The sequence below is a fragment of the Oncorhynchus tshawytscha genome, linkage group LG03 (assembly GCF_018296145.1).
Source record: "Oncorhynchus tshawytscha isolate Ot180627B linkage group LG03, Otsh_v2.0, whole genome shotgun sequence".
Classification (NCBI taxonomy): Eukaryota; Metazoa; Chordata; class Actinopteri; order Salmoniformes; family Salmonidae; genus Oncorhynchus; species Oncorhynchus tshawytscha.
Window position 1 is genome coordinate 62,459,760 of NC_056431.1, and position 21,298 is coordinate 62,481,057.

The following is a 21,298-nucleotide window of genomic DNA, read 5'->3' on the forward strand; positions in this document are numbered from 1 at the left end:
ATAATGAAACTGGTTCAATTTGACTGATTCCCTGACCTGTCAATGTTTTTAATTTGCTGTTTTTGATTTTTTTTTTTTTCAAATCAAATCAAATTTTATTTGTCACATACACATGGTTAGCAGATGTTAATGCGAGTGTAGCGAAATGCTTGATTTTGTTATACTCTTCTGAATTCTATGGTTTTTACTAGATTACTTGTAGTTCTTCATGTTGTTTGTCTGTAATTTTTGTAATGACTTGGTGCTGCCTATCTTGGCCAGGACACTCTTGGAAAAATAGATTTAAAATCTCAATGAGCCCTTCCAGGTTAAATAAAGGTTAAATAAACATTTGGTTTAAATAATGCAAAAACAAAGTGTTGGTGAAGAAAGTAAAAGTGCAGTATGTGCCATGTAAGAAAGCTAATGTTTAAGTTCCTTGCTCAGAACATGTGAACATATGAAAGTTAGTGGTTCCTTTTTAACATGAGTCTTCAATATTCCCAGCTAAGAAGTTTTAGGTTGTAGGTATTATATGAATTATCGGACTATTTCTCTCTATACCATTTGTATTTCATATGGCTTTGACTATTGGATATTCTTATAGGCACTATAATATTGCCAGCCTAATCTCGGGAGTTTTGCAGTCATAAACAGCACAAAGCTTGAAGCACAGTGACGAGCTGCTGGCAAATGCAGGAAAGTGCTGTTTGAATGAATGCTTACGAGCATGCTGCTGCCTACCACCGCTCAGTCAGACTGCTCTATCAAATATCAAATCATAGACTTAATTATAATATAATAACACACAGAAATACGAGCCTTAGGTCATTAATATGGTCAAATCTGGAAACTATCTTTTCGAAAATAATTTTTGAAGTAATTTCTGAAATAATTTTTTCAGTGAAATACGGAACCGTTTCGTATTTTATCTAACAGATGGCATCCCTAAGTCTAAATATTGCTGTTACATTACACAACCTTCAATGTTATGTCATAATTATGTACAATTCTGGCAAATTTGTGTGGAAGAAATGGTCTTCACACAGTTCGCAATGAGCCAGGCAGCCCAAACTGCTGCATATACCCTGACTCTGCTTGCACAGAACGCAAGAGAAGTGACACAATTTCCCTAGTTAAAAGAAATTGATGTGAGCAGGCAATATTAACTAAATATGCAGGTTTAAAAAATATATACTTGTGTATTGATTTTAAGAAAGGCATTGATGTTTATGATTAGGTACACATTGGTGCAACGACAGTGCTTTTTTCACAAATGCGCTTGCTAAATCATCACCCGTTTGGCGAAGTAGGCTGTGATTCGATGATAAATTAACAGGCATCACATTGATTATATGCAACGCAGGACAAGCTAGATAAACAAGTAATATCATCAATCATGTGTAGTGATTATGAACTAGTGAACTAGTGATTATGTTAAGATTGATTGTTTTATTATAAGTTTAATGCTATCTAGCAATTTCCTTTGCTCCTTGCTGCACTCACGTAACAGATAGTCACTCGTTGGATGTGGCAGGGCTTGCAAACTATTAGTGACTACAAAGGGAAGCACATCCGTGAGCTACCCAGTGACACAAGCCTACCAAAGGAGCTAAATTACTTCTATGCTCGCTTCGAAGCAAGTAACACTGAAAAATGCATTAGAGCATCAGCTGTTTCGGACGACTGTGTTATCACGCTCTCTGTAGCTGGTGTTTTTTTTTTTTTTTCTCTCCTTTATTTAACCAGGTAGGCTAGTTGAGAAGAAGTTCTCATTTGCAACTGCGACCTGGCCAAGATAAAGCATAGCAGTGTGAACAGACAACACAGAGTTACACATGGAGTAAACAATTAACAAGTCAATAACACAGTAGAAAAAAAAGGGGAGTCTATATACATTGTGTGCAAAAGGCATGAGGAGGTAGGTGAATAATTACAATTTTGCAGATTAACACTGAAGTGATAAATGATCAGATGGTCATGTACAGGTAGAGATATTGGTGTGCAAAAGAGCAGAAAAGTAAATAAATAAGAACAGTATGGGGATGAGGTAGGTAAAAATGGGTGGGCTATTTACAGCTGCAGCGATCGGTTAGCTGCTTAGATAGCAGATGTTTGAAGTTGGTGAGGGAGATAAAAGTCTCCAACTTCAGCGATTTTTGCAATTCGTTCCAGTCACAGGCAGCAGAGAACTGGAACGAAAGGCGGCCAAATGAGGTGTTGGCTTTAGGGATGATCAGTGAGATACACCTGCTGGAGCGCGTGCTACGGGTGGGTGTTGCCATCGTGACCAGTGAACTGAGATAAGGCGGAGCTTTACCTAGCATGGACTTGTAGATGACCTGGAGCCAGTGGGTCTGGTGACGAATATGTAGCGAGGGCCAGCCGACTAGAGCATACAAGTCGCAGTGGTGGGTGGTATAAGGTGCTTTAGTGACAAAACGGATGGCACTGTGATAAACTGCATCCAGTTTGCTGAGTAGAGTGTTGGAAGCAATTTTGTAGATGACATCGCCGAAGTCGAGGATCGGTAGGATAGTCAGTTTTACTAGGGTAAGTTTGGCGGCGTGAGTGAAGGAGGCTTTGTTGCGGAATAGAAAGCCGATTCTTGATTTGATTTTCGATTGGAGATGTTTTGATATGAGTCTGGAAGGAGAGTTTACAGTCTAGCCAGACACCTAGGTACTTATAGATGTCCACATATTCAAGGTCGGAACCATCCAGGGTGGTGATGCTGGTCAGGCGTGCGGGTGCAGGCAGCGAACGGTTGAAAAGCATGCATTTGGTTTTACTAGCGTTTAAGAGCAGTTGGAGGCCACGGAGTGTTGTATGGCATTGAAGCTCGTTTGGAGGTTAGATAGCACAGTGTCCAAGGACGGGCCGGAAGTATATAGAATGGTGTCGTCTGCGTAGAGGTGGATCAGGGAATCGCCCGCAGCAAGAGCAACATCATTGATATATACAGAGAAAAGAGTCAGCCCGAGGATTGAACCCTGTGGCACCCCCATAGAGACTGCCAGAGGACCGGACAGCATGCCCTCCGATTTGACACACTGAACTCTGTCTGCAAAGTAATTGGTGAACCAGGCAAGGCAGTCATCCGAAAAACCGAGGCTACTGAGTCTGCCGATAAGAATATGGTGATTGACAGAGTCGAAAGCCTTGGCAAGGTCGATGAAGACGGCTGCACAGTACTGTCTTTTATCGATGGCGGTTATGATATCGTTTAGGACCTTGAGCGTGTAATACTTTTAAACAGGCCAACATTCACAAGGCTGCAGGGCCAGATGGATTACCAGGACGTGTACTCTGAGCATGCACTGACCAACTGGCAAGTGTCTCCACTGACATTTTCAACCTCTCCCTGTCTGAGTCTGTAATACCAACATGTTTCAAGCAGACTACCATAGTCCCTGTGCCCAAGAACTCTAAGGTAACCTTCCTAAATGACTACCGACCCGTACCACTCACATCTGTAGCCATGAAGTGCTTTGAAAGGCTGGTCATGGCTCACATGCACACCATTATCCCAGAAACCCTAGACCCAGTCTAATTTGCATACCACCCCAACAGATCAACAGGTGATGCAATCTCTTTTGCACTCCGCACTGCCCTGGCCCACCTGGACAAAAGGAACACCTATGTGAGAACGCTATTCATTGACTACAGCTCAGTGTTCAACACCATAGTGCCCTCAAAGCTCATCACTAAGCTAATGACCCTGGGACTAAAAACCTCCCTCTGCAACTGGATCCTGGACTTCCTGACGGGCTGCCACCAGGTGGTTAGGAGTTGGTAACAACACATCCGCCACGCTGATCCTTAACACGGGGGCCCCTTGGGTGCGTGCTCAGTCCCCTCTTGTACTCTCTATTCTCTCATGACTGCATGGCCAGGCATGACTCCAACACCATCATTAAGTTTGCTGATGACACAACAATGGTAGGCCTGATCACTGACAACGACGAGACAGCCTATAGGAAGGAGGTCGGAGACCTGGCCGTGTGGTGCCAGGATAACAACCTCTCCTTCAATGTGACAAAGGAGGTGATTGTGGACTACAGGAAAAGGAGGACCGAGCACGCCCCCATTCTCATGACAGGGTTGTAGTGGAGCAGGTTGAGAGCTTCAAGTTCCTTGGTGTCCACATCACCAATAAGCTACCATGGTCCATGCACACTAAGACAGTTGTGAATAGGGCACGGCAAAACCTATTCCCCCTCAGGAGACTGAAAAGATTTGGCATGGGTCTTCAGATCCTCAAAAGGTTCTACAGCTGCACCATCGAGAGCATGGTTGCATCACTGCCTGGTATGGCAACTGCTCGGCCTCTGACCGCAAGGCACTACAGAGGGTAGTGCTTGCAGCCCAGTACATCACTGGGGCCAAGCTTCCTGCCATTCAAGACCTCTATACCAGGCGGTGTCAGAGGAAGGCCCTAAAAATTCTCAGACTCCAGCCACCCTAGTCATAGACGGTTCTCTCTGCTACCGCACTCTACCTACATGTACATATTACCTCGACTAACCGGTGCCCCCGCACATTGACTCTGTATCGGTACCCACTGTATATAGCCTCGCTATTGTTATTTTACTGCTGCTCTTTAATTATTTGTTACTTTTATTTCTTATTTTTTACTTAACACAGATTTTTCTTAACTGTGTTGTTTAAGGGCTTGTAAGTAACGATTTCACTGTTGTATTCTACGCATGTGACAAATCATGAGTAAGTGTGCTCCCATCTTATTGATCCTTAATGGTGAAACAGCCACGCGTGATAGAGAACTGGATATTATTTTTTTTACCATTCTGCTCGATGCTCCTCAGCAACAAAAACAATAACAACGGTGGTGTGGCTGCAAATGGCGATGTTTCCCACTACTGCGGATTCTGTCTTTAAAAGGTCAAACTGATCCTAGATCAGCACTTCTACGCTGAGACACTTTGTGAATAGGGGCACTGATGTTTGTTCCTCTGGGAGCATGTGTAGATGTGTTCAACAGGAATCAGTTGCCCTGTGTCCTAAATTCCGGTTGTCTGTTAGACTATTTTCAAAATTCAAGCCAGGTCAGGCAGACCAGCACAGAGCAGACCCAATCATGAATGAGCTCATTGTGATTCCTGTGTGTGTGTGTGCGCGCGTGTGTGACCGCATGTGTCACTGTGACCATATCAATTTGTGTGTGCAGGAGAAAACCCTCTGCAACATAGCTCAATGTTACAAACAGAAATCTGGGTTGTGTTCATTAGGGGACACCGTATCAAAACAATTCAATTTCAGGTACATGTAGGCTAGTACCAGGCTCCACTTTTCACTCTGTTTTCTTCCAATTTGAGCCTTGTGGACATGACCCTGATGTAGGGATTGATGTCTGACAACAAATATCTGTTCTGTCGCCCCATCTCCTCTCTGTTTCCCGTTCTCCTCCCCCTTTCCTCAGACACACGCTGAGCATGCTGGGACGTGAGTCAGGCATTATGGATCCCGAGGAGCAGGAGCTGCAGAATGACTACCGTTACCGTAGTTACGCGGCAGTCATCGAGAAGGCCCTGCGGAACTTTGAGTCATCCAGTGAATGGGCCGACCTCATCTCCTCTCTGGGTAAACTCAACAAGGTACGGTTGACATGGCTGGTACAATATATTCAGACATGAAGCCACTCTAGACCAGGGGTTCTTAAACGTGTTCAGCCTGGGACCAAAATGAGAAGTTCAGTGTTTTCCTGGGACCCAAGCTCATGAATGTCACCAGGCAGACTAAAATTGTCAAAAAAAGATGAATGTCTGAATATATGATTCATGTCTGAATATTCATAAGATTCAATATTTAGACTTAGGGATGCCACCCGTTAGATAAAATACGTAACGGTTCCGTATTTCACTGAAATAATAAACGCTTTGCTTTCGAAATGATAGTTTCCAGATTCGACCATATTAATGAACAAAGGCTCGTATTTCTGTGTGTTATGTTATAATTAAGTCTTATGATTTGATAGAGCAGTCTGACTGAGCGATGGTAGGCAGCAGCAGGCTCGTACATCCAATAGTCAAAGGTTAATGAAATACAAATGGTACAGAGAGAAATAGTCCTATAAATACTATATTAACTACAACCTAAAACCTCTTACCTGGTAATATTGAAGTTCATCTTAAAAGGAACCACCAGCTTTCATATGTTCTCATGTTCTGAGCAAGGAACTTACATGGCACATATTGCACTTTTACTTTCTTCTCCAACACTTTGTTTTTGCATTATTTAAACCAAATTGAACATGTTTCATTATTTACTTTAGGCTAAATTGATTTTATTGATGTATTATATTAAGTTAAAATAGGTGTTCATTCAGATTTCTTGTAATTGTCATTATTACAAAAAAAAAAAAAAAAAAATGACCGATTTTAATCAGTATCGGCTTTTTTGGGCCTCCAATAATCGGTATCGGCGTTGAAAAATCATAATCGGTCGATCTCTACCCAGAATACATGGCCTAACTCTGTCTCTTGCTCCACCCTAGGGGACTTTGGACACTAGTAGGTCACTGCTTGTGACACACTTAGCAAGAAGGATGTTTGCTTCAGAGTGTTATGGTAGAATGCCAGTGTGTGTTGATCTGTGTGTGTCTAGGGGCTATGTGAGAATGAGTGAGGATCCCTTCAGGCCACTTTAATATGTCATGTAAACAAAGCAACACTTCCAGTTCCTGCTCATCTATTTGGTTATGTTGACAGTGTCAGTACTGCATGACCTATTTTTTTGTCAATAGCCCAGACAAATGACGACATATTAGATACACAATAATTACCCATGAATTGTTTTTTTCTTTGGTATTCATTACAACACAACCCACTACCTACCACCACAGGCACCATTTGGTACCAGGTAGTTACCCCCCTTCATCACCGCTCTCCCTCTCTCTAATCCTCCCTCCCCAGGCCCTGCAGAGTAACCTGCGCTACTCTCTGCTGCCCAAGAGGCTAATCATTGGGAAGCGTCTGGCCCAGTGTCTGCACCCGGCCCTGCCCAGCGGAGTGCACATCAAGGCCCTGGAGACCTATGAGGTCATCTTCAAGATCATCGGCACCAAATGGCTGGCCAAGGACCTCTTCATCTACAGGTGTAGGACTCGTGCTAACCCATAGGATGTGTCCGTCCGTCTGTATTGTCTGTCCTGAGGTGTTGTAGGCCTATTGACCTGTCCATGTGTTAATGGATTGTGTGTTCTCCTGTACTGATGTAATATCATCAACCATGTGTAGTTAACTAGTGATTATGATTGAATGATTGTTTTTAAGAAGTTTAATGCTAGCTAGAAACTTACCTTGGCTTCTTACTGCATTCGCGTAACAGGCAATGTGAGGCAGGTGGTTAAAGCGTTGACTAGTTAATTGTAAGGTTGCAAGATTGAATCCCCGAGCTGACGAGGTAAAAATATGTCATTCTGCCCCTGAACGAGGCAGATAACCCACCATTCCTAGGCCGTCATTGAAAATAAGAATGTGTTTTTAACTGACTTGCCTAGTTAAATAAAGGTGTAAAAAAAGACCTGCATTCTCCTGTACTGATTTGTGTGTAAGTTAATGTGTTGTATTGATCTCTATCTTTGTGTGTGTGTTAGCTCGGGGCTGTTCCCATTGTTGGGCCATGCTGCAATGGCAGTGAAGCCAGCCCTGTTGACGCTGTATGAGCGCTACTACCTCCCCCTACAGAGGGCCCTACTGCCCAGCCTACAGGCCTTCATCACTGGACTACTGCCTGGCCTGGAGGAGGGGGCTGAGGTTTATGACAGGTACGCGCTCGCACACACACCTGCAAAATTGCAATATATATTTCAATATACACTGAGTGTACAAAACATGACATAGACTGACCAGGTGAAAGCTATGATCCCTTATTGATGTCACTTGTTAATTCCACTTTAATCAGTGTAGATGAAGAGGAAAGCCTTGACACAATTGAGACATGGATTGTGTATGTGTGCCATTAAGGGTGAATGGGCAAGACAAAAGATTGAAGTGCCTTTGAACGGGGTATGATAATAGTTGCCAGGTGCACCAGTTTGAGAACTGCAACACTGCTGGTTTTTCCACGCTCAACATTTTCTTCTGTGTATAAGGAATGGACCAAAGGACATGCAGCCAACTTGACACAACTGTGAGGTAAAGCATTGGAGTCAACATGGGCCAGCATCCCTGTGGAACGCTTTCGACACCTTGTAGAATCCATGCCTCGATGAATTGAGGCTGTTCTGACGGAAAAAGGAGTGCAACTCAATATTAGGTGTTCCTAATGTTTTGTACACTCAGTGTATTTTCTTTTTTTTTTTTTTTTTTTTAACCCTTTTTCTCCCCAATTTCGTGGTATCCAATTGTTTTGTCTCATTGCTACAACTCCCGTACGGGCTCGGAGAGACGAAGGTTGAAAGTCATGAGTCCTCCGATACACAACCCAACCAAGCCTCACTGCTTCTTAACACAGCGCGCATCCAACCCGGAAGCCAGCCGCACCAATGTCTCGGAGGAAACACCGTGCACCTGGCAACCTTGGTTAGCGCGCACTGCGCCCGGCCCGCCACAGGAGTTGCTGGTGCGCGATGAGACAAGGATATCCCTACTGGCCAAACCCTCCCTAACTCGGACGACGCTAGGCCAATTGTGCGTCGCCCCACGGACCTCCTGGTCGTGGCCGGTTACGACAGAGCCTGGGCGCGAACCCAGAGTCTCTGGTGGCACAGCTGGCGCTGCAGTACAGCGCCCTTAACCACTGTGCCACCCGGGAGGCCCACTCAGTGTATTTTCTTTTGCATAGATAATTTCATGATATTACGAATCCTCTTCCCCCTCTCCCCACTCTCCAGGACGGATGCATTGCTACTGAGACTGTCTATGTTGGTGGGCCAGCAGGTGTTCTATGGGGCTCTGTGGGGCAGTGTGTTGGTCAGCCCTCTAGTCCGGTTGCCCGCCTCTCTCTTCATCGTCACACACTTTGACCGCTTAACCCCCCCGCACCAGCAAACACGCATGCTGGGCTATGACAACCGCCTGGTGGTGAGTTATTGTGTGTTAGTGTGAGCGAGTGTAGGGTTGTGTTGGCCATGTTGGATAACCTGTTTGTCTGTCTGTCTCTCTTTCTCTCTCTCTCCCAGGTGAAGGCGTTGTGTCTGTCTCTGCAGGACTCAAATGTTCTGGTGCAGAGGAACATGCTGGAGATCCTGCTCTTCTTCTTCTCCCTGGCCACCTGCCTGGTAAGTAACGTTAAAATAACATTTTATTGGTCACATACACATATTTAGCAAATGTTATTGTGGAGGGAGCATCGTGGTTTGGGGCTGCTTTGCTCAGGGTCTGGACAGCTTGCTATCATTGACGGAAAAATGAATTCCCAAGTTTATCAAGACATTTTGCAGGAGAATGTTAGGCTATCTGTCCACCAATTGAAGCTCAACAGAAGTTGGGTGACGCAACAGGACAACGACAAAAAAAACACAGAAGTAAATCAACAACAGAATGGCTTCAACAGACGAAAATACGCCTTCTGGAGTGGCCAAGTCAGGTTTCTGACCTCAAACCGATTTGAGATGCTGTGGTATGACCTCAAAAGACCGGTTCACACCAGACATCCCAAGAATATTGCTGAACTGATACAGTTTGTGAAGAGGATTTTTCCAAAATTCCTCCTGACCGTTGTGCAGGTCTGATCCGCAATTACAGAAAATGTTTGGTTGAGGTTAATGCTGCAAAAAGGAGGGTCAAACAGTTATTAAATCCAACGGTTCATGTAGTTTTTCCACCCTGCACTGTGAATGTTTACACAGTCTGTTCAATAAAGACATGAAAACGTATAATTGTTTGTGCGTTATTAGTTTAAGCCGACTGTGTTTGTCTGTTGCTGTGACTTAGATGAAGATCAGATCACATTTTATGACAAATGCATGCACAAATCCAGGTAATTCCAAAGGGTTCACATACTTTTTCTTGCCACTGTATGATATGCGTAAAGCAGTATGTAAACATTATTTAAGTGAATAGTCTCCTATTATTTAAAGTGGTCAGTAATTCAATGTATATAGGGCAGCACCCATCGTAAGGTTGTAGGGATGAGTAGCCGGGTGGGACCTGGCTAGTGATGGCTATTTAACAGTCTGATGGCCTTGAGATAGCTGTTTTTTTGTCTCTCGGTCCCAGCTTTGATGTACCTGTACTGACCTCGTCTTCTTGATGGTAGCAGGGTGAACAGGCCGTGGCTCGGGTGGTTGATGTCCTTTGATCTTTTTGGCCTACCTGTGACATCAGGTGCTGTAGGTGTCCTGGAGGGCAGGCAGTGTGCCCCCGGTGATGCGTTGGGCAGACAGTACCACCCTCTGGAGAGCTCTGTGGTTGGGTGGCGCAGTTGACTTACCAGGCGGTGATACAGCCCAACAGGATGCTCTCAATTGTGCATCTGTAAAAGTTTGTGAGGGTTTTAGGGGCCAAGCCGAATTTCTTCAGCCTCCTGAGGTTGAAGAGGCACTGTTGCGCCTTCTTCACAACACTGTCTGCGTGTGGGTGGACCATTTCAGATTGTGAGTGATGTGTACACCGAGGAACTTGAAGCTTTCCTTCCACCTTCTCAAAGAGGGCAAAGAAGGTGTTTAGCTTGTCTCGGAGCAAGACGTCGGTATCCGCTACGTGTCTGGTTTTCGCTTTTCGTGATTGTCTGTAGACCCTGCCACAAGTCTTGTCTGAGCCACTGAATTGCGACTCCACTTTGCCTCTGTACTGACATTTTGCATGTTTGTTTGCATTACGGAACGAATAACTACACTTTGTATATTCCCAGTCACCTTGCCATGGTTAAATGCGGTGGTTCGCACTTTCAGTTTTGTGCGAATGCTGCTATCTATCCACGGTTTCTGGTTTGGGTAGGTTTTAATAGTCACCATTGGAATAACATCCCCTGTACACTTCCCGATGAACTCAGTCACCGTGTCCTTGCAAGCGTCAATGTTTTTCTCAGAGGTTAGAGGTTTACCTCCTCTTCCTCCACCACCACCTCCTCCTCATTCCTTTTTCTCCTCTGTCTCACCTCCGTCTCACCTCCTCCTCTCCTCTTCCTCCTCACCTCCTCCTCCTCCTTGTATACTCTGTCCTGCTCTTCCCTTAATCCTCTTTCATCTCCTCTTTCAACTCTTCCTTCTTTGCCTCTCTATCTTCATCCTCTCCCCTTTCCCTGTGCCCCATGTGTAACTGTTCCTGTTATTACCTCAGGACCCAACCCAAGGCAGTATTCCTATGACTAGGGAGGACACGATCAGAGTGGTGTCTGCTGCTTCCCTCACGCTGCTCCGCAGAGACATGTCCCTCAACAGACGCCTCTACGCCTGGCTGCTAGGTAGTTAGTGTGGATAGACATGCACCACGGCCATGTTCACACACACATACACACAATGAAGTTATGGCTTTGAGTTGTAGTCTAGCAGTAGGCCTGAATATACTTCACTATGTAGCTAATAAATGTAGTTTTAGCTAATGTCGTTAAGGTCTACCTAATAAATTTATCCATGTAGCCTCAATTGTTTGCATCTCTCCTTTCAGAGAATAAAATGTATGCCTTGATTATATAAGTGAATAACTGTATCCCTGTGTGTTGCTGTTCCCCAGGCACAGATATTAAGGGGGGTATGGTTGCTGCAGACCCTGACCTCTTCATCTCCGTGGAAGAACACACAGCCTTCTACTTCAACACCCACTCCAGAGAACTCTTAGTGCAGGTTGGACACACTAGCTAACACTACTGTTGATCAGTGGCAGTATATAAATCATACTGTTACAGATTATTAAACCTCATGAAGGACTTAAAACACCTGCCCTTAAATGCAAGTCATTCATTTTAATATGAAACCATGAAAACAAGGTGAACTTGAATTCAGTAAATACCCAGTGGTGTAACCGTGTGTGTCCTCTGTGTCTCTGTCCTTAGGCTTTGATCAGCATCTTGAATCAGAAGGATGTGGAGGCGGACCCGGAGAGCGTGATTGGTTATCTACGCCCCTTCCGCATCATCATCAGCCTTATAGATAAGCCAGAGATAGGTAAACACACACCTCCCCTACTTCAGGCCTCATCTCTCCCACCCCTCCCCTCCCCTTCTCACTCTCTCCAGCTGTCTTAAGCCCTCTGCTGGTAAGTAGGGTGTAGTGGTGATGATGTTCATCTCACTCAGGTCCTCTGATAGTGGGCAGTGTGTGATGATAATGAGGATGATGGTGGTCTCTCTCAGGTCCTCATAGTGGGCAGTGTGTGATGATAATGAGGATGATGATGGTGGTCTCTGTCAGGTCCTCTGATAGTGGGCAGTGTGTGATGGTGATGATGGTGGTCTCTCTCAGGTCCTCTGGTAGTGGGCAGTGTGTGATGATGATAATGATGATGGTGGTCTCAGGTCCTCTGATAGTGGGCAGTGTGTGATGGTGGTCTTTCTCAGGTCCTCTGATAGTGGGCAGTGTCTGATGATGATGATGATGATGATGATGATGATAATGATGCTGGTCTCTGGTCCTCTGGTAGTGGGCAGTGTGTGATGATGATGGTGGTCTCTCTCAGGTCCTCTGATATTGGGCAGTATGTGATGATGATGCTGGTCTCTCTCAGGTCCTCTGATAGTGGGCAGTGTGTGATGATAATGATGCTGGTCTCTCTCAGGTCCTCTGGTAGTGGGCAGTTTGTGATAATAATGATGCTGGTCTCTCTCAGATCCTCTGGTAGTGGGCAGTGTGTGATGATGATGATGATGATGATGATGATAATGATGGTGGTCTCTCTCAGGTCCTCTGATAGTGGGCAGTGTGTGATGATGATGATGATGATGATGGTGGTCTCAGGTCCTCTGATAGTGGACAGTGTGTGATGATGATGATGGTGGTCTCTCTCAGGTCCTCTGATAGTGGGCAGTGTTTGATGATGATAATGGTGGTCTCTCTCAGGTCCTCTGATAGTGGGCAGTGTGTGATAATGATGGGAGTCTCTCTCAGGTTCTCTGGTAGTGGGCAGTTTATGATAATGATGCTGGTCTCTCTCAGGTCCTCTGGTAGTGGGCAGTGTATGATGATGATGATGGAGGTCTCTCTCAGGTCCTCTGATAGTGAGCAGTGTGTGATGATGGTGGTCTCTCTCAGGTCCTCTGATAGTGGGCAGTTTGTGATAATAATGATGATGATAATGATGCTGGTCTCTCTCCGGTCCTCTGGTAGTGGGCAGTGTGTGATGATGATGGTGGTCTCTCTCAGGTCCTCTGATAGTGAGCAGTGTGTGATGATAATGATGATGGTGGTCTCACTCAGGTCCTCTGATAGTGGGCAGTGTGTGATGATAATGATACTGGTCTCTCTCAGGTCCTCTGGTAGTGGGCAGTTTGTGATAATAATGATGCTGGTCTCTCTCAGGTCCTCTGGTAGTGGGCAGTGTGTGATGATAATGATGATGGTGATCTCTCTCAGGTCCTCTGTTAGTGGGCAGTGTGATGATGATGATAATGATGCTGGTCTCTCTCAGGTCCTCTGGTAGTGGGCAGTGTGTGATGATGAATGATGGTGGTCTCTCAAGGCCTCTGATAGTGGGCAGTGTGTGATGATGGTGGTCTCTCTCAGGTCCTCTGATAGTGGGCAGTGTGTGATAATGATGGTGGTCTCTCTCAGGTCCTCTGATAGTGGGCAGTGTGTGATAATGATGGTGGTCTCTCTCAGGTCCTCTGGTAGTGGGCAGTTTATGATAATGATGCTCTAGGTCCTCTGGTAGTGGGCAGTGTGATGATGATGATGATGGTGGTCTCTCTCAGGTCCTCTGATAGTGGGATGATGGTGGTGATCCTCTGATATTGATGATAATGATGGTGGTCTCTCTCAGGTCCTCTGGTAGTGGGCAGTTTGTGATGATAATGATGCTGGTCTCTCTCAGGTCCTCTGGTAGTGTGTGATGATGATGGGTCTCTCTCAGGTCCTCTGGTAGTGAGGGTGTGATGATGATTGAGGTCTCTCTCAGGTCCTCTGATAGTGGGCAGTTTGTGATAATGATGATGATAATGATGCTGGTCTGTCTCAGGTCCTCTGGTAGTGGGCAGTGTGTGATGATGATGGTGGTCTCTCTCAGGTCCTCTGATAGTGAGCAGTGTGTGATGATAATGATGATGGTGGTCTCACTCAGGACCTCTGATAACGGGCAGTGTGGGATAATGATGGTGGTCTCTCTCAGGTCCTCTGATAGTGGGCAGTGTGTGAGGATAGTGGTCTCTCTCAGGTCCTCTGATAGTGGGCAGTGTGTGAGGATAGTGGTCTCTCTCAGGTCCTCTGATAGTGGGCAGTGTGTGAGGATAGTGGTCTCTCTCAGGTCCTCTGGTAGTGGGCAGTGTGTGATGATGGTGGTCTCTCTCAGGTCCTCTGGTAGTGGGCATTGTGTGATGATAATGAGGCTGATGATGGTGGTCTCTCTCAGGTCCTCTGATAGTGGGCAGTGTGTGAGGATAGTGGTCGCTCTCAGGTCCTCTGATAGTGTGCAGTTTGATGATTATGATGATGGTGGTCTCAATCAGGTCCTCTGGTAGTGGGCAGTTTGTGATAATGATGATGATAATGATGCTGGTCTCTCTCAGGTCCTCATAGTGGGCAGTGTGTGATGATGATGATGGTGGTCTCTCTCAGGTCCTCTGATAGTGAGCAGTGTGTGATGATAATGATGATGGTGGTCTCACTCAGGACCTCTGATAACGGGCAGTGTGGGATAATGATGGTGGTCTCTCTCAGGTCCTCTGATAGTGGGCAGTGTGTGAGGATAGTGGTCTCTCTCAGGTCCTCTGATAGTGGGCAGTGTGTGAGGATAGTGGTCTCTCTCAGGTCCTCTGGTAGTGGGCAGTGTGTGATGGTGGTCTCTCTCAGGTCCTCTGGTAGTGGGCATTGTGTGATGATAATGAGGCTGATGGTGGTCTCTCTCAGGTCCTCTGATAGTGGGCAGTGTGAGGATAGTGGTCGCTCTCAGGTCCTCTGATAGTGTGCAGTTTGATGATTATGATGATGGTGGTCTCAATCAGGTCCTCTGGTAGTGGGCAGTTTGTGATAATGATGATAATAATGATGCTGGTCTCTCTCAGGTCCTCTGATAGTGGGCAGTGTGTGATGATGATGATGGTGGTCTCTCTCAGGTCCTCTGATAGTGGACAGTGTGTGATGATAATGATGCTGTTCTCTCTCAGGTCCTCTGATAGTGGGCAGTTGTGATGATGATGATGATGGTCAGGTCCTCTGATAGTCAGTGTGTGATGATAATGATGCTGTCTCTCTCAGGTCCTCTGATAGTGGGCAGTTGTGATGATGATGATGGTGGTCTCTCTCAGGTCCTCTGATAGTGGACAGTGTGTGATGATAATGATGCTGTTCTCTCTCAGGTCCTCTGATAGTGGGCAGTGTGTGATGATGATGATGGTGGTCTCTCTCAGGTCCTCTGATAGTGGACAGTGTGTGATGATAATGATGCTGTCTCTCTCAGGTCCTCTGATAGTGGGCAGTGTGTGATGATGATGATGGTGGTCTCTCTCAGGTCCTCTGATAGTGGACAGTGTGTGATGATAATGATGCTGTTCTCTCTCAGATCCTCTGATAGTGGGCAGTGTGTGATGATGATGATGGTGGTCTCTCTCAGGTCCTCTGATAGTGGACAGTGTGTGATGATAATGATGCTGTTCTCTCTCAGGTCCTCTGATAGTGGGCAGTGTGTGATGATGATGGTGGTCTCTCTCAGGTCCTCTGATAGTGGACAGTGTGTGATGATAATGATGCTGTTCTCTCTCAGATCCTCTGATAGTGGGCAGTGTGTGATGATGATGATGGTGGTCTCTCTCAGGTCCTCTGATAGTGGACAGTGTGTGATGATAATGATGCTGTTCTCTCTCAGGTCCTCTGATAGTGGGCAGTGTGTGATGATGATGATGGTGGTCTCTCTCAGGTCCTCTGATAGTGGACAGTGTGTGATGATAATGATGCTGTTCTCTCTCAGGTCCTCTGATAGTGGGCAGTGTGTGATGATGATGATGGTGGTCTCTCTCAGGTCCTCTGATAGTGGACAGTGTGTGATGATAATGATGCTGTTCTCTCTCAGGTCCTCTGATAGTGGGCAGTGTGTGATGATGATGATGGTGGTCTCTCTCAGGTCCTCTGATAGTGGACAGTGTGTGATGATAATGATGCTGTTCTCTCTCAGGTCCTCTGATAGTGGGCAGTGTGTGATGATGATGATGGTGGTCTCTCTCAGGTCCTCTGATAGTGGACAGTGTGTGATGATAATGATGCTGTTCTCTCTCAGGTCCTCTGATAGTGGGCAGTGTGTGATGATGATGATGGTGGTCTCTCTCAGGTCCTCTGATAGTGGACAGTGTGTGATGATAATGATGCTGTTCTCTCTCAGGTCCTCTGATAGTGGGCAGTGTGTGATGATGATGATGGTGGTCTCTCTCAGGTCCTCTGATAGTGGACAGTGTGTGATGATAATGATGCTGTTCTCTCTCAGGTCCTCTGATAGTGGGCAGTGTGTGATGATGATGATGGTGGTCTCTCTCAGGTCCTCTGATAGTGGACAGTGTGTGATGATAATGATGCTGTTCTCTCTCAGGTCCTCTGATAGTGGGCAGTGTGTTATTGGAGGTGGTGAGAGCATTCTACAGCTACTGCAGAGAGATGTTGGGGGAGGAGTCTATCACCAGCACTGGCCTGACAGGCAACCAGCTAGCCAGGTGAGAGGATGGGACGAGTGGAGAATGAACTAATATAGATGAATGATATTTATTGGGCCTAAAAAGAGATCGACATGATAGTGACTGCCTAGATGTGTTGTCTGTGCAGTAAAATAAAAGAGAACAAGAATGCATCAGAAATCATAAAGACGGTGAACATGCTGGTGAGCTCCATGAACAGTGAGTTCCTGTGGGACTACATTACCTGCCACTTCTGCACCTGCCTCAGGTAGGTAACGCCTCTACTAGCACCTACTGTACCTCCTCTGGAATAGTCACTGTAGCTTTGCTGTTATAAAGCATCTTTCTCCAACTCGAATGTCTTTTATGTTGTTTAGCTGATCTCTCTCTGTGTCTCTGTCTCCATAGCGACCCAGCTGACCTGCCGCCACCCCCTCTGCAGTATCTCAGTGACTCTCCTGCTCCCTCTGTCACAGAGATCTCCACTCTCATCATATTCCTACTGGACGTCATCCCTCTGGTACACACACACACACACACATGCTTCTTTTTTTCCTCTTTCTCTCTCTTTCCCTCTCTTTCTTGCTCTCTCTAACCCTATCTGATTGGTCTGGTCCAATAGGAGCTCCATGCTGACATCCAGTCTCAGTTCCTGCCCCAGATGCTTGGCCGCATGCTGCATGCACTCCGTACCCACATGACCTGTCTGGACTTATCGGAGCTCACACAGGGCCTGCGCACCTGCTTCAAGGTGCTCAGTAAGATCCAGATGCCCGTGACTTATATGGACATGGAGGTGGAGTCACAGTCACAGAAAGTGAAGTCACCGACACCGGAGGAGAGCTTACAATTTGTTCCGGTCAGTGGCTGTGTGAGTGTGTGCAGTGGTTCAGAGAAACTGGCATGCATATGGAGAGTAGAAGGAAAATGGGAGTTAGGGATGCAGCACTAGTGAGGTACTTAAGAATGGTCATGCCCTCAGGATGAACTGTCTGGTAGGTGACCTGTCTGACTGATGGATAACATTCCTGGCAGGGTTAGCCCCTTGTCAGGCTGTCTCTCATGTACTGTACTCCTCTTGTCTTGATGGTAGATCCAGACTACACAGGCCAACCAATCTTCTAATTTCACTCTCCCTGCAGATATAAACAAGGTCTGAAGTCCAGCTGTAACACTGGCCTGTCTGTCACATAAACACAGCTTACACTGATCTTTAGCTTCTTTCAGTCAGATACTGGATCACGATGGGATTTCTCTAAAAATTTTAGGGAAAAAATTAGAAAATATTTTTTGAGTTTAAGGACAAGTAAACAGTTCTTTAACTGTCCTTTTTAAGGTCATACTACCCACTCCCTCATTGGTGGTATTCTGGTGGGATCATACATTTTCTCCCCTTAGATGCAGGATATGGAGAAGGAAAGGGTCGAGGAGGGGGAAGAGGGCAGTCGGGTCAACGTTAATCATGACAACGCAGAACCAGAGGAAGAGCTGAATGGGGTTGTGGAGCAGGAGACTGGCCCGGTAGAGGGAGAAAGAGCCTTCCCACTCCTTCGGTCTGAAGACAGCGGATTGGGCATCAGCGCCTCACCCTCGGAACTGCACCTCTTACCAGGGGTGGGACTGAGCCCCGAGGGGGTGGGGATCGTGAAAGAGTGCCAGGGTGTGTGGAGGAAGGGGGGCAATGTGGAGACCATGACCCAGTGTCTGCTGGATATACTGACCTTCATAACCACCTGGTAGAGAACATGATCACATCTGGAAAACATGTAACACACAGTCATCAAGCACAACATGCATCAATCAAAACGACTTGATCAACTCTCTCTCCCCATCTCTCTCTCCCTCCTCTCCCCTCCCAGGTACCTGCTGGTTCAGGTGGAGGACGTCAGGGGGCAGGAGGAGGCTGTACAGCCGGACCCCGCTGCCCTCTCCCCTGGTGGGAAAACCTCGTTCCAGGAGGGCCCTCAGATCACCACGACCCAGATCAAAGACAAGCTAGCCGAGCTCTTCACCCCCAACAAACACAAACCACGCTCTATCTCGGACCCCCCTGTCCCAGACCTCCCTGTCCCACCTACAGAGAAGAAGAAAGGGCGAGTGAGCACGGGAGGAGGGGTGGACTGGGGGGCAGGGTACATGCCCCGGGGCAGGGCGGAGATTTCAGAGGAGTGCCGCCAGGCGTTCACGGCAGCATGCCACCTGCTGTTGGAGTGTACCACCTTCCCCCTGTACCTGAGTGAGGAGGAGAGCCAGGTGCTCTACAGCGACATGTTCCACCATACAGGTGACAGTATACACTTTTACACAATAATGGTTGTTTACCCATACAGGTCAGTCTATACAGCTCTACACAAACTTACTGTAGTTAGTTAGCCAATCAGTAGTCTTGCATGTCAGACTCACACAATTGAGTCCACATAGGGGAATTTGTATAACTCTACAACTCTACTCTTAACCAAAAGGTTTACTGGGGTGCTGGTTTGTCTATTCAAATGAAAAGCTTAAGCTTTAGTGTGAACTCCTACTCCTAACATGGCTTACTAACAGGGCTGAATTGACCACTTTATGTTGGTTCAAGTCAGTATACTGATATGCTTTCATGATCTTGACTAATTTGAACTCATTGAATGGGAAGTAACCAAAATATTGTTTTGTTTTTTCTCTTCAGATAGTGACGTGGGCTGCCTGCCTTTGTGGCTGAGGTCCTTGATGACCCTGTGTTGCCTGTCGAGGGACTACCAGGTGCAGCACACGGCTGTGTCCTCTCTTCTGGAGCTCATCAACCACTCCCAATCCCTGGCCCTGGTCATCCAGGACAAGACCAGGCGCTACCAGGCCAGCAACGCCAACCCCCTGAGCGGACGGCTGCAGATGGTCACTGTACCCCCCATCTACCCAGGCCTGCTCAGCGCCATCGAGCAGAGTACAGATTTCTACCAGGTCAGGAAATCATGGTCTACCATGGCAGGGGGCTTGTATTACTGCTACATAAAGAGGGAACATAATATGAGTAGTCCTAGCTGGTCTGACGTGTTACTCTATAATATGATGAAATGTGTACATTTCCTTAGTGGATGTGTCATCTGTAACGCTATGTCCAACAGCATCATCACCTTTTTTCATTTCTGCTGCCTATTACCTAACCAAATCAGGATCATTAGTAATCTGATGCTGCTGCGTTAAGTTGATTCAAATGAACACCGATCATCATCACCTCTAACATTTCATCTTTCTGATCCCATGCAGCGGGTGGCCCAGGTGCTGTGGGGTCAGCTGGATGTGGAGCGTCGAGAGCAGCACACCTCCTGTGTGGCGCTCTTCTATCGGCTCCACTGCCTGGCCCCGTCCGCATCCATCTGTGAGGACATCGTCTGCCAGGCTTTACTGCACAGAGATAAGGTACAGAACACATACACACACTGACAAGATTCTACTGTAATATCAAGACACTAGACGCCTACAGCAAAGAGCCATCCAATACACCTAATGCATTTAAACAGCACTGAGGTTTTACATATAGCCACCTAACATATGAACAAATACTCCAGCCTAAACTCATGTGATAAAACAAACAGGAAGTCATCCTCTGTGTTTAACTAACATGTCAGTTACAGTGGGGAGAACAAGTATTTGATACACTGCCGATTTTGCAGGTTTTCCTACTACAAAATCACATTGTATGATTTTTAAGTAATTCATTTTCATTTTATGCATGACACAAGTATTTGATCACCTACCAACCAGTAAGAATTCCGGCTCTCACAGACCTGTTAGTTTTTCTTTAAGAAGCCCTCCTGTTCTCCACTCATTACCTGTATTAACTGCACCTGTTTGAACTCGTTACCTGTATAAAAGACACCTGTCCACACACTCAATCAAACAGACTCCAACCTCTCCACAATGGCCAAGACCAGAGAGCTGTGTAAGGACATCAGGGATAAAATTGTAGACCTGCACAAGGCTGGGATGGGCTACAGGACAATAGGCAAGCAGCTTGGTGAGAAGGCAACAACTGTTGGCGCAATTATTAGAAAATGGAAGAACAAGATGACGGCCAATCACCCTCGGTCTGGGGCTCCATGCAAGATCTCACCTCGTGGGGCATCAATGATCATGAGGAAGGTGAGGGATCAGCCCAGAACTACACGGCAGGACCTGGTCAATGACCTGAAGAGAGCTAGGACCACAGTCTCAAAGAAAACCATTAGTAACACACTGCGCCATCATGTATTAAAATCCTGTAGCAAACGCAAGGTCCCCCTGCTCAAGCCAGCGCATGTCTAGGCCCGTCTGAAGTTTGCCAGTGACCATCTGGATGATCCAGAGGAGGAATGGGAGAAGGTCATGTGGTCTGATGAGACAAAAATAGAGCTTTTTGGTCTAAACTCCACTTGCCGTGTTTGGAGGAAGAAGAAGGATGGAGTACAACCCCAAGATCACCATCCCAACCGTGAAGCATGGAGGTGGAAACATCTTTCTTTGGGGATGCTTTTCTGCGACTGCACCGTATTGAGGGGAGGATGGATGGGGCCATGTATCACGAGATCTTGGCCAACAACCTCCTTCCCTCAGTAAGAGCATTGAAGATGGGTCGTGGCTGGGTCTTCCA

The 21,298-nt window shown here is 46.4% G+C and overlaps 1 protein-coding gene across 3 annotated transcripts in view; it reads left to right on the forward strand.

Moving 5' to 3' along the window:
• LOC112241003 (protein dopey-2) overlaps window positions 1–21,298 on the forward strand; it is a 63,009-nt gene that overhangs the window by 16,662 nt on the left and 25,049 nt on the right. For 2 of the 3 annotated variants that reach the window (XM_042319806.1, XM_024409217.2), the window contains 16 exons: window positions 5,420–5,594; window positions 6,912–7,093; window positions 7,595–7,765; window positions 8,834–9,023; window positions 9,122–9,220; window positions 11,223–11,346; window positions 11,616–11,725; window positions 11,935–12,046; window positions 16,608–16,728; window positions 16,838–16,957; window positions 17,098–17,209; window positions 17,312–17,560; window positions 18,088–18,425; window positions 18,549–18,973; window positions 19,358–19,629; window positions 19,936–20,088. In XM_042319806.1, the coding sequence (XP_042175740.1) occupies window positions 5,433–5,594; window positions 6,912–7,093; window positions 7,595–7,765; window positions 8,834–9,023; window positions 9,122–9,220; window positions 11,223–11,346; window positions 11,616–11,725; window positions 11,935–12,046; window positions 16,608–16,728; window positions 16,838–16,957; window positions 17,098–17,209; window positions 17,312–17,560; window positions 18,088–18,425; window positions 18,549–18,973; window positions 19,358–19,629; window positions 19,936–20,088 (2,940 nt within the window). In that variant the 5' untranslated portion in view covers window positions 5,420–5,432. The remainder of the gene's footprint in view (window positions 1–5,419; window positions 5,595–6,911; window positions 7,094–7,594; window positions 7,766–8,833; window positions 9,024–9,121; window positions 9,221–11,222; window positions 11,347–11,615; window positions 11,726–11,934; window positions 12,047–16,607; window positions 16,729–16,837; window positions 16,958–17,097; window positions 17,210–17,311; window positions 17,561–18,087; window positions 18,426–18,548; window positions 18,974–19,357; window positions 19,630–19,935; window positions 20,089–21,298) is intronic. The other variant, XM_042319807.1, reaches the window with a different exon arrangement.